Below are 14,249 nucleotides of genomic sequence, written 5' to 3' on the forward strand. Positions count from 1 at the left end.
CTTCTGCTCTAGGTTTATCAGTAAGGATGTTCTCTCAAAATCTCATCTTTATTCTAAGAGGAGGCCATTCCCTTCTTGTCTGTCATGTGAAATCTCTTTTCTTTGTCCTGTATGCCCCAGCTTCCAAAGCACAAGACAAGTATTTCTCATCTGCTCCATAATTAGAATTTACAATCTCGTAAATTCCTCACACATAGGATAATTTATTTTGCCACCGCCCTGCCCCCAAGCAGAATTAACTCTGAATACTTGTCATTTGTTTCCCTAGTAAATACCATAACTGACTTTAGCCTTTCTCCTCTCAACCTTCCTTATCTTAGCTAAACTATTTAGGATGGCATCTACTGCCACACAGGCGAGGTACTCAGTCATATATACTGTTTCTCTTCTGTGTAGAAAAGACACATATAAGTTATTTTAAGAGTTCCTTTTGGCACTATTTCTCTTATCAACCTATCTGATGGCTGATTATTTTCCTGCCTAGAAGAACCCTAAGAGGTATGGAGTGATTTCTTTTGCACTCCAGCTGCTTCTATTTTACCCAGCCCTCTATACACCTGATGCTTCATCCAAAATATTCTACAGCTTGTTCAGGAAATTAGAATAATTCTATTTTGGGGCCCTTAACTCCACATTACCTCAGCTTCGAATACCTCTGGGTTTCCTTGTTGTTGAAGTCTTTGTACTTCCTCCTTAGCTACCTCCAGGTCTGAACTCAAATGGCGCTTCCCTGGTAACATTTCCCCAGCCCATCCCTGTGTCTGTCATGTATTCTCCTTCCTTACTTTATTTTCCTATTTTTGCCCTTCATAGCACCCCTTACCAAAAGATATACTCTAAGCTTGTACAATGAATTTAGTTTACTGTGTACCTCTTACCACTGGGAAAACATCACAAGGCAACTGGTAGGTGTCTGCTTCACTAACTGCTGGGTTCCATGGTCTAGAACAGTCTGACATTTAGCAGGTACTTGGTAATTAAATGTTGAGTGCATTCTACCTCATATGTTCTCTCGATCCTTGTGATTCACAGATCCTTCAGATTCATTCTTCTCTTGTGAATTAATGTATTGATTAAATTTTTATTTTTGTATGCATTATTATTTCATCTTCAGGATTTCATGCCCTCCCTTTTAGTCTTCTGAAATTCTTATTTTTTTTTTAACTCCATGACCTTTCAGGGCCCTCCCTTGTGGTGCAGTGGGTTAAAGCACAGCACTAAAAAGATTAAGCCACTTCAGCATGAGTTCTATCTCCACCTGCCCTGGAGGTGACCACATGGAGAGGCAGACCTCTTCTGACCCGCCCACTGCTCCCCTCAGCAGTGTACTTAGTCAATCTGCCTGTTCTGCTCCCCACTCTGTCCCTGGTGAATCCTCTCACCCTCCGCATCTCTGGCCTGTACCCCAGTTCTGTATGAATAAAAAAAAAAAACAAAACCAAAAACCTTTCAAAGACACTGTCAGTGGTTATTGGTGTTTATTGCTATAAGTGGTTAAGAAAGTGATGATAGAAAATAAAGAGTATTGAATATCTTTGAAAGAAAAATTCAGAGAACATAAAAAATTCTATACAAGGCAAAATAAAAACTCCCCTTTCAGATTCCCTGTATGAAAACAAAGTTTTCTGACAGAGATGTTTTAGAATTAGATTTTGTCATACCCAGCTGTTGTTCCTTCCACCATCATATGTGGTAATAAGCTGACAGTTAGGCTTCAACCTTCAAAAAAATCTCCTAAATAATTAACTGCTCAGGTGTGGGAACCATCTACTGCTACTACAGAGATCGTAGGAAAAGAACAAGATACCTCTCAGTACTCTTGATTTTTTTTTTTTAAGATTTATTTATTTATTTATACAGAACTGGGGTATAGGCCAGAGATGCAGAGGGTGAGAGGATTCACCAGAGACAGAGCCTGAGTAGAGCAGGCAGATCTAGGAATTACACTGCTGAGAGGAGCAGCGGGAGGGTCAGGAGAAGTCGGCTGCGCCATGTGGATCTCCTCCAGGGCAGGTGGGGATAGAACTCATGTGGAAGTGGCTTAAGTTTTTTAGTGCTGTGCTTTAACCCGCTGCACCACCAGGGAAGGCCCAGTACTCTTGATTTTTATATTCGTCCATGTGAGTGGTTAATTAAGACCAGGCAAATACTCATGGTAACATTAGTGTAGTATTTTTAAATTTATACAGCAATTTTGAATATTTCTCTGCCATTGGATGAATATTTATTCTCTCATTTCAAAAGAGTCTTGAAACTCCTTGAGCTTGTGTGCTGCAATGTTCTTAGTCCTCTAATCATGAGGGATATAGTGAGATTTAGGGGGTGACAGTAGTATTCTGAAATGACTAGAAACCCTGTGTGCTTTGGGCAAGTGAGAAAACAGGGAAATTAGGAGGATTGGGAAAGACACTGGATAATGATGATAATACTTCCAGTCAGGAGCTGTAAGGCCTTGGCTTCTAACCCAAGTGTTTCCTTGGGCAATGGCAAGGTCTATAATAGCTGTGGGTCTGTCACTTTTGCAGCTTAACAAATGAGCACTGCACTTAATTTACATGTCTCTAAGATGATCACCAAAGTCCTTATGAATAAAGTAGAAGATATTCAGTCCTAAATCAGGGACTTTATTATCTAGGTTTGCTCGTTCCGCCTTGTTTCCCATTGTAGGGTACAGGAGCTTACAGGTACCTCTTAAACTTTACCTATGTAGAATTTGTTCTGACTTCATTCCTCCCCCATCATAATTCACAATACCTAAAAAGTGCCATTAACAAAAACAAAGATAATCACTTTCACTCCTGATTACATTAAAAGATAGTATTCCCAAATACTCAAACTAATCAACTTTATTGCTATTAAGGTATAACCCCATTAGATCAGATAAGACATGGGAAACAAAACTCACAAGAAGGGTTATATGCAAATGAAGGATGCAGGCTTTAGTTTCCCATTGGTTCTCCTATGTTAGCCAATAAGAGAGTGCCGCACAGCCTACCTCCAGTTAGTATAAATAGTTCTCTTGCCGTCCATTTTAGTTATACTCTGCTTGCTTTCTCATTAGGAGCGTTTAGGTTTTGCTATCGTTCGACATGTCTGGTCGGGGTAAACAAGGCGGCAAGGCTCGCGCAAAAGCCAAGACTCGCTCCTCTCGGGCGGGCCTGCAGTTCCCCGTCGGCCGAGTGCACCGCTTGCTGCGCAAGGGTAATTACTCGGAACGCGTGGGCGCCGGTGCCCCGGTGTACCTGGCGGCCGTGCTGGAGTACCTGACGGCCGAGATCCTGGAGCTGGCGGGCAACGCGGCCCGCGACAACAAGAAGACGCGCATCATCCCGCGCCACCTGCAGCTGGCCATCCGCAATGACGAGGAGCTCAACAAGCTTTTAGGGCGTGTAACGATCGCGCAGGGCGGCGTCCTGCCCAACATCCAGGCAGTGTTGCTGCCAAAGAAAACCGAGAGCCATCATAAGGCCAAGGGCAAGTAAAGCGTTTACACGACTTTGCACGTCGCTTTCCTCCAGCATCAAGACTTCCCGTAACGTACAAAGGCTCTTTTAAGAGCCACCCACCTTTTCCAGTGAGAGAGCTGTCATGCTATAATCCATGTCAAATGTTCGGATATTCTGGTTAAATGTTAATAGAATGTCAACGCTCTAGTATTTTACACTTTCTTGGACATTAAAGTATGGAGAACAGGTTTGGATTTAATGTACCTGTGGTTAAATCAGTCTCTAGCCTTGCGGCTTTAGTTCCAACAAAAGCAACATTGTTCTCTGTTAAAGCGGTGGTTTTTAAGCTTGCTTTATTTGTTCCATTGCAAGTACTACTTACACACTATGCACCTGTGGGAAATTCTATAATGGAGGGCACTGGCCTTTTATTAAAGATAAACTAAGAGGGTTAAGGAACACTCAAAACACCTTTGCTACGGAAAGAAGTCCCTTGATGCTTATCACTCTTGATCTTGATGAAGATCAAGAGTATTATACCCACAGTATTCGTGCCACACCCAAGAAAATTCTGAATGTATTGAACAAGCACATACATAAATGTCCCTAAGCATCCATCAGCAATTTTAGTAGTTTTCTTCTTAGACGCGTGAAATCACCCATTAGGACTTAACGCGACGTATTGTGTGAATACCTAGCCTTAAATTTTAAGATGCTGAAGCACATAGTGTAAGATTTATTTCCCACTGAACAGAGTAAATAAAATGACGTCAGCGATGGCGAGAGGCAGGATAAGGAGTGAATTCACCAATCCGAAAGCAGTTCTTCATCCGGGCACTTCCGGTAGATGGCCCAATCAGGGGAAGGCGCGGGGATTTTTGAATGAGTTTGGGCCCAATAGTTGTTATCCTGGCCCTATAAATTAAGGTGGCTGCGCAATGTGTTTTCACTTTCTGCAGTAAAGGCAACTGTCACGTTGTAAGGATGGCTCGCACCAAGCAGACGGCTCGCAAGTCCACCGGCGGCAAGGCGCCCCGCAAGCAGCTGGCCACCAAGGCGGCCCGCAAGAGCGCGCCGGCCACGGGCGGCGTCAAGAAGCCGCACCGCTACCGGCCCGGCACCGTGGCGCTGCGCGAGATCCGGCGCTACCAGAAGTCCACCGAGCTGCTGATCCGCAAGCTGCCGTTCCAGCGGCTGGTGCGCGAGATCGCGCAGGACTTCAAGACCGACCTGCGCTTCCAGAGCTCGGCCGTGATGGCGCTGCAGGAGGCGTGCGAGGCCTACCTGGTGGGTCTGTTCGAGGACACCAACCTGTGCGCCATCCACGCCAAGCGCGTCACCATCATGCCCAAGGATATCCAGCTGGCGCGCCGCATCCGTGGCGAGCGGGCTTAAGTCCCCCCTAAGTAAGTGCCAGCTTTAAACCCAAAGGCTCTTTTCAGAGCCACCCAATTTTTTCACCAAAAGCGGCTGTGATGCTTCTCGTATTTCCCATAAACCTTTTGTCTGCTTTGTATGTTTTCAGTACTTGGAGCCATGGATCCCTAGGACGTTGGGCCATATTTTACAAACTTGTTAATTGTTCTCCCCTTTCGTTTTGGGGGGAGTTGAGGTTTCAATACTGCAGGGACCTTGATACACATGGCGTTTGTTCTGCTTGAGAAGAAAGATTGCATGTCTTTAAACTCTTTGATTTGAGTTGGTAACCGATAACAGGACTCAAATTAGAACTGTAGGGTGGTAACCTATGTGTCGCGCTCCATTTCCATTTCCGTTGCCATTTCTCCCTACATCTCCCATAAAATCTTTTTTGCTGCCCCTTAGCCTGAGATGTAATACAGTGTGGTAGAATCATGTAATTTTTTTAACAAACTGAAACTATCTTAGGCTTACGTGCATCCCTGAGTTTTAAATGTTTTTAGTTTACAAAATATTTACAATTCTTAAAAATGCTAAGGTTGGCTATGTACCTGTTGTGTTAAACATGTTATTTTTCCAGACTGGTATTGACAACTCTGCCTGCCACAGACCTTTGTCACTCTGAGTCTGTTAGAAGAGTTATGGCAATTTCCCAGAGAAATAAGAGGGGACTCAGAGAGGTAGATAGAGTTATTTGTCACACTAGTGGGTTCAATGGGGTCAGATCCAAAAGGCTGAGCCCCAAATTACAGAAATGATGAGGTTTTTTATACAGGTTGTATGAGGGAACTTCTCATCCCATCCATCATAGCACAAACATCCCATCCACCAAAGCATAAACATTCTTTATTGTTCAGATTAACACCATCTCAGGGAAATAATCCGGAAGCCTGCAGCACAGAATATCATTAGAATACAGAAGCAAGCTTTGCCACATACTGGTAATTTTAGACAAATCAATATCAGAAAAAGTAGGGGTAACTCCATCTTAGATGTGTTAATGGGACAAATATGAGATATTTTTGGACACATAGCATTTGAGAAATGCTACTAATTCTCCTAAACTGCATACAATTTCCCCTTATCTCTATGCAATTTAAAAAGTTAAAGTGAAAAAAAAAAATGACCTTTTAAAGTTATTTTTCATTTCACATCATTTAATTGCCTAGGTTTTGCTCAGTCTAGAATTAAAAGAATTTATTTTTAAAGAATGAGAGAAATTCACATTTATGAAGAAAATATAGATTGACAATTTTGGCCAGGATATTACCAACATTTTAATATCTGCATCAGAGTTCTATTGCCTTCTATTAAAGGAGTGACAGGCTAGACAGGAAAGGGAGCACTAAAAGTATACACTGTGTCTTTTAAACGACTTTTGAAGGTTTTCAGTTAGTTTTTCTTTCACAGGACTTGGAGTGATGCTCAGCAACAGGCTCAGTCTATACGTAATGCAGTTCGAGTTTAGAACTAGTTTGGCTTATTACAGACTCAGATAAAAACAAAACCAAACCCGGACTCTCAGAAGAGGAGAATATCAATTCAGGATGCATTTTTCAGATGTAATTTTCAGCAGTCCTCCCAGCACTCACTATCAGTGGAGTTGACTTAGGGAGATTTAATACAACAATATATAATTGACTGCCAGTATTATTGAGATTTGACTTGTCCTACATTCTTGGCTGCAGGAATGACAGAAGACTGGGACAGGCCCATGCTACCAAAATAAGACTTTATTATGGCTTCACCTCTTCCAGACAGGATGCAAGCCAGCCCCTAAAAAAAAGTAACCTTGTTGGAACTCCAGAGCGCAGTCAGTTAGTGCCCAGTAATCTTGCAGAAAAGTAACCTTGTTATAAGCAACCAGCTTTTTTTTGAGAAGTATAAATTCCTTGTTCTTGCTACCTTCTGGCTTTAAGAGTCTCCTTTAGTACAGATCTCAAAGCACCTTTCTACCTGCTAGATTGGATATTGTCTGATTCAAATTAAGTTCGACTCATACTTAAAACTTTTAATATGACTCAGTTTACATTTTAACATGTCATATATAAAGACAAAACAGACTCCACTAATGCTGTGTACTTTACTAAACACAATGCTTTTTCTAATTTCATTAGTACATATGTATTTGTTTTGCTGGTACCATGCTGCGAGAATGAGTCTGAAATGAGAGTTCCAGGAAATACCCCAACTCTAGGCAGATTCTTGATTGTCATTATCCCCATCTCTGTTCCAACACTTTATGATGGAATTCAGATGATGAGGTTTGGTGTATGGGGTTCTTGGATCCCTCAGGATGAATTAAGCAGACATTCCCACTCATCAAGTTTCAAGCATATTGAGGAAAGGAGATCAAGAAGAGAGATGCTTGCATAGACAACGGGACAGTCTTAAAGGATAAGAACTGAATTTTGCAGTTCGTCGTTGATGGAATTACTATGGAAATGATTGCTCTATGGACAATTGGGTTGTTTTTCTAAAATCAGTAATCCTCTCTGCCCTCACCTCTGGGCGATAATCTTTTCTGATCTCATCTAGATATCTGCAAACTTCCCTAGCTAGTTTATATTCTATTAATCATTCCTTCCCCCGCCTCTGGGGTTTGTCTTTGTGAGGCCTTCCACCCTAAATTTTTGGGAAGTTCCCATCACTACCTGGTTATCCCAGTTTTGCAGAGGAAGGCAAGTTCGGGTTTCAAGGTCACACAGTGTAAAGAAGGTATACATTCCAGCTACCCTGTGATTCCTTAACTGAGACCCCCCATAGTAACACATATTAATAATAAAAAGCAGGTACATTACATATATGTGGGAGATACCCAGGAAAACTGAGTAAGACATCCCCAATATGCTCAAGCCCCCCCCCCCTTAAATACTATCTCCAATTAAATACAAAAGACAAATGTTGGGGGCAGTCCTGCAGCTACTTATAAGAGGTAATCAGGAAAAGCCTAATAAACATGGTAAGGTTGATGGAAAATTTGCACCAAAATTCTCGGGTAACTTGCAATGTTCCTAGAATAGCGGGAGACACAAATTTGAAATGTTCTTTAAAAGTATAAATATGCCTTACAGCAGACCGATTTTTTTATTTTCCTGCCCCTGAGGTTTAAGTATCATCAGCTCAAACCAATTCTAATATCCACAAGGCATACTGGGTCGTCCATTTTGCCAGCCCTTAGACCAACTTGGTATTTGAGAGGGGCAAATGCTGAATTTCTTTGGTCCTGCTTCTGACAGGCATATTCAGTTAGCCTTCACAGCTGTTAATTACTACCTCCTGAATGAGAAAGTACAGAGCTTTATCCTGAAACATAAGTCCCAACTAAAGACATAGCTCCAGATTCAAATAGCAAGGAGAGGGGAAAAAAAGATTAGAGGTCACGAGTGCACCTATTTATACTGTGTTCCTCCTACAAAATTCTTGGTTCTCTGCTCAGAAAAGGGAGGAGCGAGGAACCAGGGGCGGTTCCGCCTTTCCCGCCTGCTCTTTCGGTTCTCAATAAGGTCCGAGCCGGCGTGTATTTATACGTGACCCAGCAGCAGGTCACACCACTTGCTGTGTTTTGGCGACGTTGTTGTAGTCATGTCTGGTCGTGGCAAAGGGGGCAAAGGTCTCGGCAAGGGAGGCGCCAAGCGCCACCGCAAGGTGCTGCGCGACAACATCCAGGGCATCACCAAGCCCGCCATCCGCCGCCTGGCCCGGCGCGGCGGCGTCAAGCGCATCTCGGGGCTCATCTACGAGGAGACGCGCGGGGTGCTCAAGGTCTTCCTGGAGAACGTGATCCGCGACGCCGTCACCTACACCGAGCACGCCAAGCGCAAGACGGTCACGGCCATGGACGTGGTCTACGCGCTCAAGCGCCAGGGTCGCACGCTCTACGGCTTCGGCGGCTGAAGCTCTGTCTCCATTATTACTTACCTACCTAAAGGCTCTTTTCAGAGCCACTCACGCTCTCTTCAAAAGAGCTGTACGCTTTGTTTTGTGGTGCAGTCGAACGGTTGGGGCTTTCAGAGCCTGAGGTTTGAGCAGTTACTGGTCACTTTCGTTGTGTATCTTGAAGCCTGTCGCAGTCGGCCAATCAGGGAGCACTGGCTACGTAAGTGGGTGAGGCTAAGCGTGGCCGCGAAGCTGATGAGGGGTTTCTAGGCTTCGCAAAATTGCGGGGTCTGGCCCTTCCTGGAAGCCAACTGAACTAAGATAAGACGTTGCCAGAAAAACGAGGTACAAATTCTTAGCATATTTGTCCTCTTTGATGTTGGGAGTTTGCAGAAAGCCCCAAGCCCTTGCCTTGGCTCTGTAGTTGGAGACAGACCAAGGCGATTATCGTCAACCCCCTAAACCTGTTGGTCTTGGCTTTTCGTTTGTCCTGTAGCTTGTACGCCGGCTAAGTAGAACTTTTAAATTTCAAAAGCTAGACTAAGGGAGTCAGTTATATATCAGATCTTTAATTTTGTCTAAACTCTGGTTTCTGACAGATCCAGCTTTTGGGGGAGAAGCTCCCTTTCCGGTAATAATGGCTCTCGAGAGTCTGTATACTACCTTCCTCCTTCCCAGATCTTTATTCTGCAGGCTGTAAATTGTAAGATCTTTTAGTTTGGTTTTTATGGACTCATGAAACGTTACAACTATAACTTAACTATAAAAAGGTTTCAAAAACCCGTGTTCAAATGGATAAATATGCCCACTAATTAACTTTGATGTTTCATAAAAGTAGTATAAGCGAAATTTGCTTCTTGTTACTCTTAATTTGTCTCACACAGACTGGAGGAGATAAATGGAAAAGTGAGATTCTGGTGATCATTGGTTTGTCTATGATGGGATTAAATGAGATCACACAAGAACCATTTATTGTAGTACAATATAATAGTAAATGAGAATAAATTTTCATGAGAAGGGATTGACTAAGTAATTGTATTCATAAAATTGTGTCTTAATTCAGGCTACTATAGCAAAAATCCCATAGGCTGGGTGATTTAAATATTTATTTCTCACAGTTCTAGAAGCTGAGATGTCCAAGATCAGAGTGCCAAAGGAGTCCACCAGAGCAGATTCAGTGTGTGTTCAGGATTCAGTTTCTGGTGTATAGACTGCTCTTTTAATTGCATCCTCCTGTGGCAGAAAGGAAGGGGCCAGAGAGCTTCCCCGGGGTCTCTTATAAATCCTATTCATGAGTTTTCCAAGCTTTTGGCAAAATGACCTCCTAAAGACCCCACCTAATACCATCCTCATGTGGGGAGTTCAGATGTCAGCATATAAATTTTGAGTACAGATAAAACCAGCAGGATACTTCACAGCCTTGCTAAGAAATAGGAAAGCTGTACTCCAAAATGTACTCTGCAGGTTCTTGACTCAGTTCTTGGGCCCCTTTCTGTTCTTGTTGGCCTCATCTAGTCTCCATATGTTCTGTAAAGTAGTTTATATTCAACAGAAGAGAATGCTATGGCCTGTTAGATCTCATTCTAGCAGTTTCTCATTCCCAGTGGTTGTTTGTAGAAGATGGTAATCATTTCCTAAATCCCTACCAGTTTCCTTCCAGCCACTTCAGTTTTCATAGCAAAACATATTCTCTAAGAAAAATAGTGTTTGGGACATAAAACCTCATCCCTGATCTCCTGACTCTTATCCAACTGTATATTCGATACAAATTCTTGGATGTCTAATGGGCACCTCAGACTTGTCTGAAATGGACATCTTGACACAAACACCAAATCTGTTCTTTCTACAGTATTCTTCACGTCAATAAATGGAATTGCAGTCTGCCAGTAGCTCAGTTCTGAAAACTCACAAGTCCTATTGAACTCTTACAACTGTCATCCAACAGTCAGTTCTGTCATCAAAATCAATCAGATCGGCAGGAAACTGCCCTGCCCGCCTGAGACTGCAGGTGCTTCTCTTTACCAAACTTCTCCCTTTGCAAAGCAGCAGCAGCAGCTCCTTCCAAATCCGTCCACCTGGGACTATGCAGGCCTCTCTTTCGACAAAGCTGCCGCCCCTTTCACGAGCAGCTCTTTCTGTCTGTTGTGTCTGTGCAAATATCCTTTCTATACATATATCCTTGTCTTTTTATAATAAATCTGCCCTTTCAAACATATATTTTTAAAAAATGAATCAGATCACCTTTTGTCCAGAACAAGAGTGACTACTCTGGAGTCTTTCTGCTTCTAATCTTGATGGCCCCTACAGATTTTTCTGTACTCTGCAGTGAAAGGGCAGATGTAAGATGACCCAACAATCCAGTTTTTCCGAGTTAGGGATTTCTGAGGATGTGGGACTCTCAGAGCTTAAACTGAAAAGTTGCATCCAGACAGGATAAGTTAGTCCTAGAAGGTCACCACCGACCATTATCTGAGCTCGTTCTCCATCACATTCTTTGTTCTTTACTGACCCCCTGTCTATTTCTGGAATGAACCAAGCATGCCCAGAGTCAGAGGCTTTGTACTTTTCTTTTTATTTTCGGGGGGGGGGGGGAGATTAAGAATTAAACTGACGATAGAAGAAAAGGAGAATGTACAGTGTGTGTGTGTTTTATGAGACACAGGAACCCTCACAAGGAAATGAAGGCCTGAAAAATAGTTAGAATTGAACATTTATAGACTGCACTTAACCAAGAACAATAAATTGTGAACATACAAGGGCAAGGGTTGGACTAGGGTAATTAATCGTGGAGAAGTAACTGGGAAGATCAGGGTTCATCCAGCCCTAGAAGAACTCAGTGATATGAAATGATTTTCTCCTGCAACACAAACAGGCTATGACCCCAAAAGATGTCAGGCAGACTGCAGCATAATGTAGTTAGGATTACTGGGTGGCAACAAACACTCCTTCCCATATAAGAAACCTATAATCACACACCTCTGTACATATATTCTGAAGAGAGGACAGAGGACCCTGTCTAATTTCTCACTGATGTACGTTGATGCTTATAGCAATAACTGGCAGGAGGTGAACAAGTATTTCTTAAAGGAACAACACCTGCTAAAAAGGACATGGCTACTCTCCCAACCAGGCCCATTTTTGCACCTCTGGCCATTCAGGATGTAGCTCTGAAGCATTATCAGTTTAAATTAAGTCAGGTAACTTTAATTATTCAGGACCCCTGGGAGGGAGGGTGGAGTATCAAACTCAAAAGGCTAGCAATGCACTGAAGCTAATGTAGAGGCTGGATGAAAGCAGCACTCTGAAAGTATATGAAAAAGAACACAAGCATTTGTGACAATGTTTAGATGAGAATAAACTTTATTAGCCATCAAGTGAATTCGAGTCTCCTCTGTAGTTGATTTCTAAAGTTTGGACATACTCCTGGAATGCTAATTGGGTCAGGGACATATTTAAAAAAAAAAAAAAATTCCATGGGCAGGACTAATCCAAGCCCCTAGTGTCCAAGTCTAGCTGGAGATCCCCTTCACAGTCCGGATCTCACCTCAGGTCTGACCTCCTCTGCCACATGTGTGAGGCCCAGAAAGGACGGTCAGGGGAAGTCGCAGGTTTATATTATATACATACATGACATTAACATACATATACTTAACATACATATACATTATGGCATATAACATACATGTACAAAGCTAAGACTGCCCGACCACCCTATAAACATAGTTTTAACTTTCTAAAGATAGTTTACATATAAAATTTACACTTCAGTGTCAACTCTATTTTAGTACTACCTAGTTGTACAACCATCTACACACTAATTTAGAACCTCTCCACCCTATTTTCCATGCTTCTGGGAAGGAGGAAAAAGTATGGCTATTAAGTGAGGGATATGTTGACACTCAAAGAAGAGAGGACCGTAAGACCAATTTTAATTCCCCATGAATCCAGTACGGTTTTCCTGGCAAGTTCGAATGTGGATTCCTTCCCTGCCTACCACTTGAGATTGTTAACCGAGACAAACCAGTGTATTATTCACAGACTATAACTGGTAAAAAGGACAAATTACACATTGTCAAAACCCAGGGCTTTGTGATTCCCGCCCGCCTTCCAGCCACCCGCCAGGCTTCCTCCCACCCACCGGGCCGGCTCGCATTAGATCATCAGCTCCGATTGGCTCACAATTACCGGTCGGTCTCACCAATTGGGCGGCGCTTCTCTTTTGTTCCTGGGTAAATCCCCTATCTCCTATCTTGCTTGAGTCTTTTTCTCCATTTTCTGCTCTAACTACCCCTCCCGTAAAGGCAAGAATTGGGTAGACTGGGGCAATCACTATTCACACCTTACGTTTTTGCTACCGGCTTGGTACACAACATAGGAAACCCGACCTAATCGCAAATGTCACTGCAGCCCACGAGCTAACAACCAATTTTAGCTATAATATAGACCTTAAGGCTCAGAGCCTTTGTGAAGTTACAGCTCCTTTTTTGAATGTTTGGGTGGCCCTGAAAAGGGCCTTTGGTTGAGAAATACGAGGTTCTGGCAGCGAAATCGGAGAACTTAACCGCCAAAACCGTAGAGGGTGCGTCCCTGGCGCTTGAGCGCGTAGACCACGTCCATGGCCGTGACCGTCTTGCGCTTGGCGTGCTCGGTGTAGGTGACGGCGTCGCGGATCACGTTCTCCAGGAAGACCTTGAGCACCCCGCGCGTCTCCTCGTAGATGAGCCCCGAGATGCGCTTGACGCCGCCGCGCCGGGCCAGGCGGCGGATGGCGGGCTTGGTGATGCCCTGGATGTTGTCGCGCAGCACCTTGCGGTGGCGCTTGGCGCCGCCTTTACCCAGACCCTTCCCACCCTTACCACGGCCAGACATGGTTACTCCTGAAACGAGCCAGCAGCAAGTGACAAAGGAAGGAAGACGCGAGCCTTATATAACTACTCTCCGCCCAGTTAAGCATTTTCCACGCCCCCCCGCCCAGTTCCGGCCAATAGATGAAGAGAGTGGAAAACGCGCTGGCGGGAAACAGGACTACACAGTCCCCGCCCCCCCCACTTCTCCCCACCCCCCCTACGGTGCCCCGAAGATCCCGGAATTCGCGAGAGGTCCGCGGCTTTTGCCTCAACTGCCCTATCTTGCTTTAATAAACTCATGATCCCAAACATCTTTTCAAATTCATTAAATATTTAAGGCAAAAAATTTGCTTCGCTGTTAATGTGTAGTCTCCAATACATCAATGTAAATGCATTGCAGTTAACTGTCAAAGGTTTCGATTTTAAAGCCATACCTCATTTTCTGAGCTCTTTACACTGGTTTGCTCATGCTTCATAACTGATGCAAGGGGCCGTGCTTAACACATTTAATACTTGCGCGTCCTTCAGTCTGCCAGGCTTAGTTGCTAGCATGTAAATGGACTTGGGCTGACTGCTGGTGATACAGAACAAACTTTCGTTTTGAAGTATACCCTTGCTTGTTATAAGCCAACACTGACCTGCCTTTTACAGCCCCTTT

General features: G+C 43.6%; 3 protein-coding genes across 3 annotated transcripts; 2 read left to right on the plus strand and 1 right to left on the minus strand.

Moving 5' to 3' along the window:
* The first annotated feature begins 3,086 nt into the window (after positions 1–3,086).
* On the plus strand, positions 3,087–3,619 carry LOC101622232 (histone H2A type 1). The gene has a single exon (XM_004694868.2). The coding sequence runs from the start codon at positions 3,090–3,092 to the stop codon at positions 3,480–3,482; it is 393 nt and encodes a 130-aa protein (XP_004694925.1). The 5' UTR covers positions 3,087–3,089; the 3' UTR covers positions 3,483–3,619.
* Positions 3,620–4,430: 811 nt separating this feature from the next.
* On the plus strand, positions 4,431–8,762 carry LOC101622704. The gene is made up of 2 exons (XM_004694870.2): positions 4,431–4,759; positions 8,411–8,762. Exons 1-2 carry the CDS (start codon positions 4,431–4,433, stop codon positions 8,760–8,762), a joined length of 681 nt encoding a protein of 226 aa, XP_004694927.2.
* Positions 8,763–13,301: 4,539 nt separating this feature from the next.
* LOC101622923 (histone H4) lies at positions 13,302–13,613 on the minus strand. Its single transcript, XM_004694871.1, has one exon. The coding sequence runs from the start codon at positions 13,611–13,613 to the stop codon at positions 13,302–13,304; it is 312 nt and encodes a 103-aa protein (XP_004694928.1).
* Between the last annotated feature and the right edge of the window lie 636 nt (positions 13,614–14,249).

Source organism: Condylura cristata, unplaced genomic scaffold (genome assembly GCF_000260355.1).
Source record: "Condylura cristata isolate star-nosed mole 26May11 unplaced genomic scaffold, ConCri1.0 scaffold00048, whole genome shotgun sequence".
In the NCBI taxonomy this organism is placed as follows: domain Eukaryota; kingdom Metazoa; phylum Chordata; class Mammalia; order Eulipotyphla; family Talpidae; genus Condylura; species Condylura cristata.

What these genes read in the sequence shown, in the direction of transcription:
- LOC101622232 (XM_004694868.2), top strand. Translation starts at nt 3,090, where the DNA reads ATGTCTGGTCGGGGTAAACAAGGCGGCAAGGCTCGCGCAAAAGCCAAG.
- LOC101622704 (XM_004694870.2), top strand. Translation starts at nt 4,431, where the DNA reads ATGGCTCGCACCAAGCAGACGGCTCGCAAGTCCACCGGCGGCAAGGCG. An exon ending in CTGTTCGAGGACACCAACCT is followed by an intron (nt 4,760 to 8,410) that starts GTGCGCCATCCA and finishes ACCCAGCAGCAG; the next exon opens with GTCACACCACTTGCTGTGTT.
- LOC101622923 (XM_004694871.1), bottom strand. Translation starts at nt 13,613, where the DNA reads ATGTCTGGCCGTGGTAAGGGTGGGAAGGGTCTGGGTAAAGGCGGCGCC.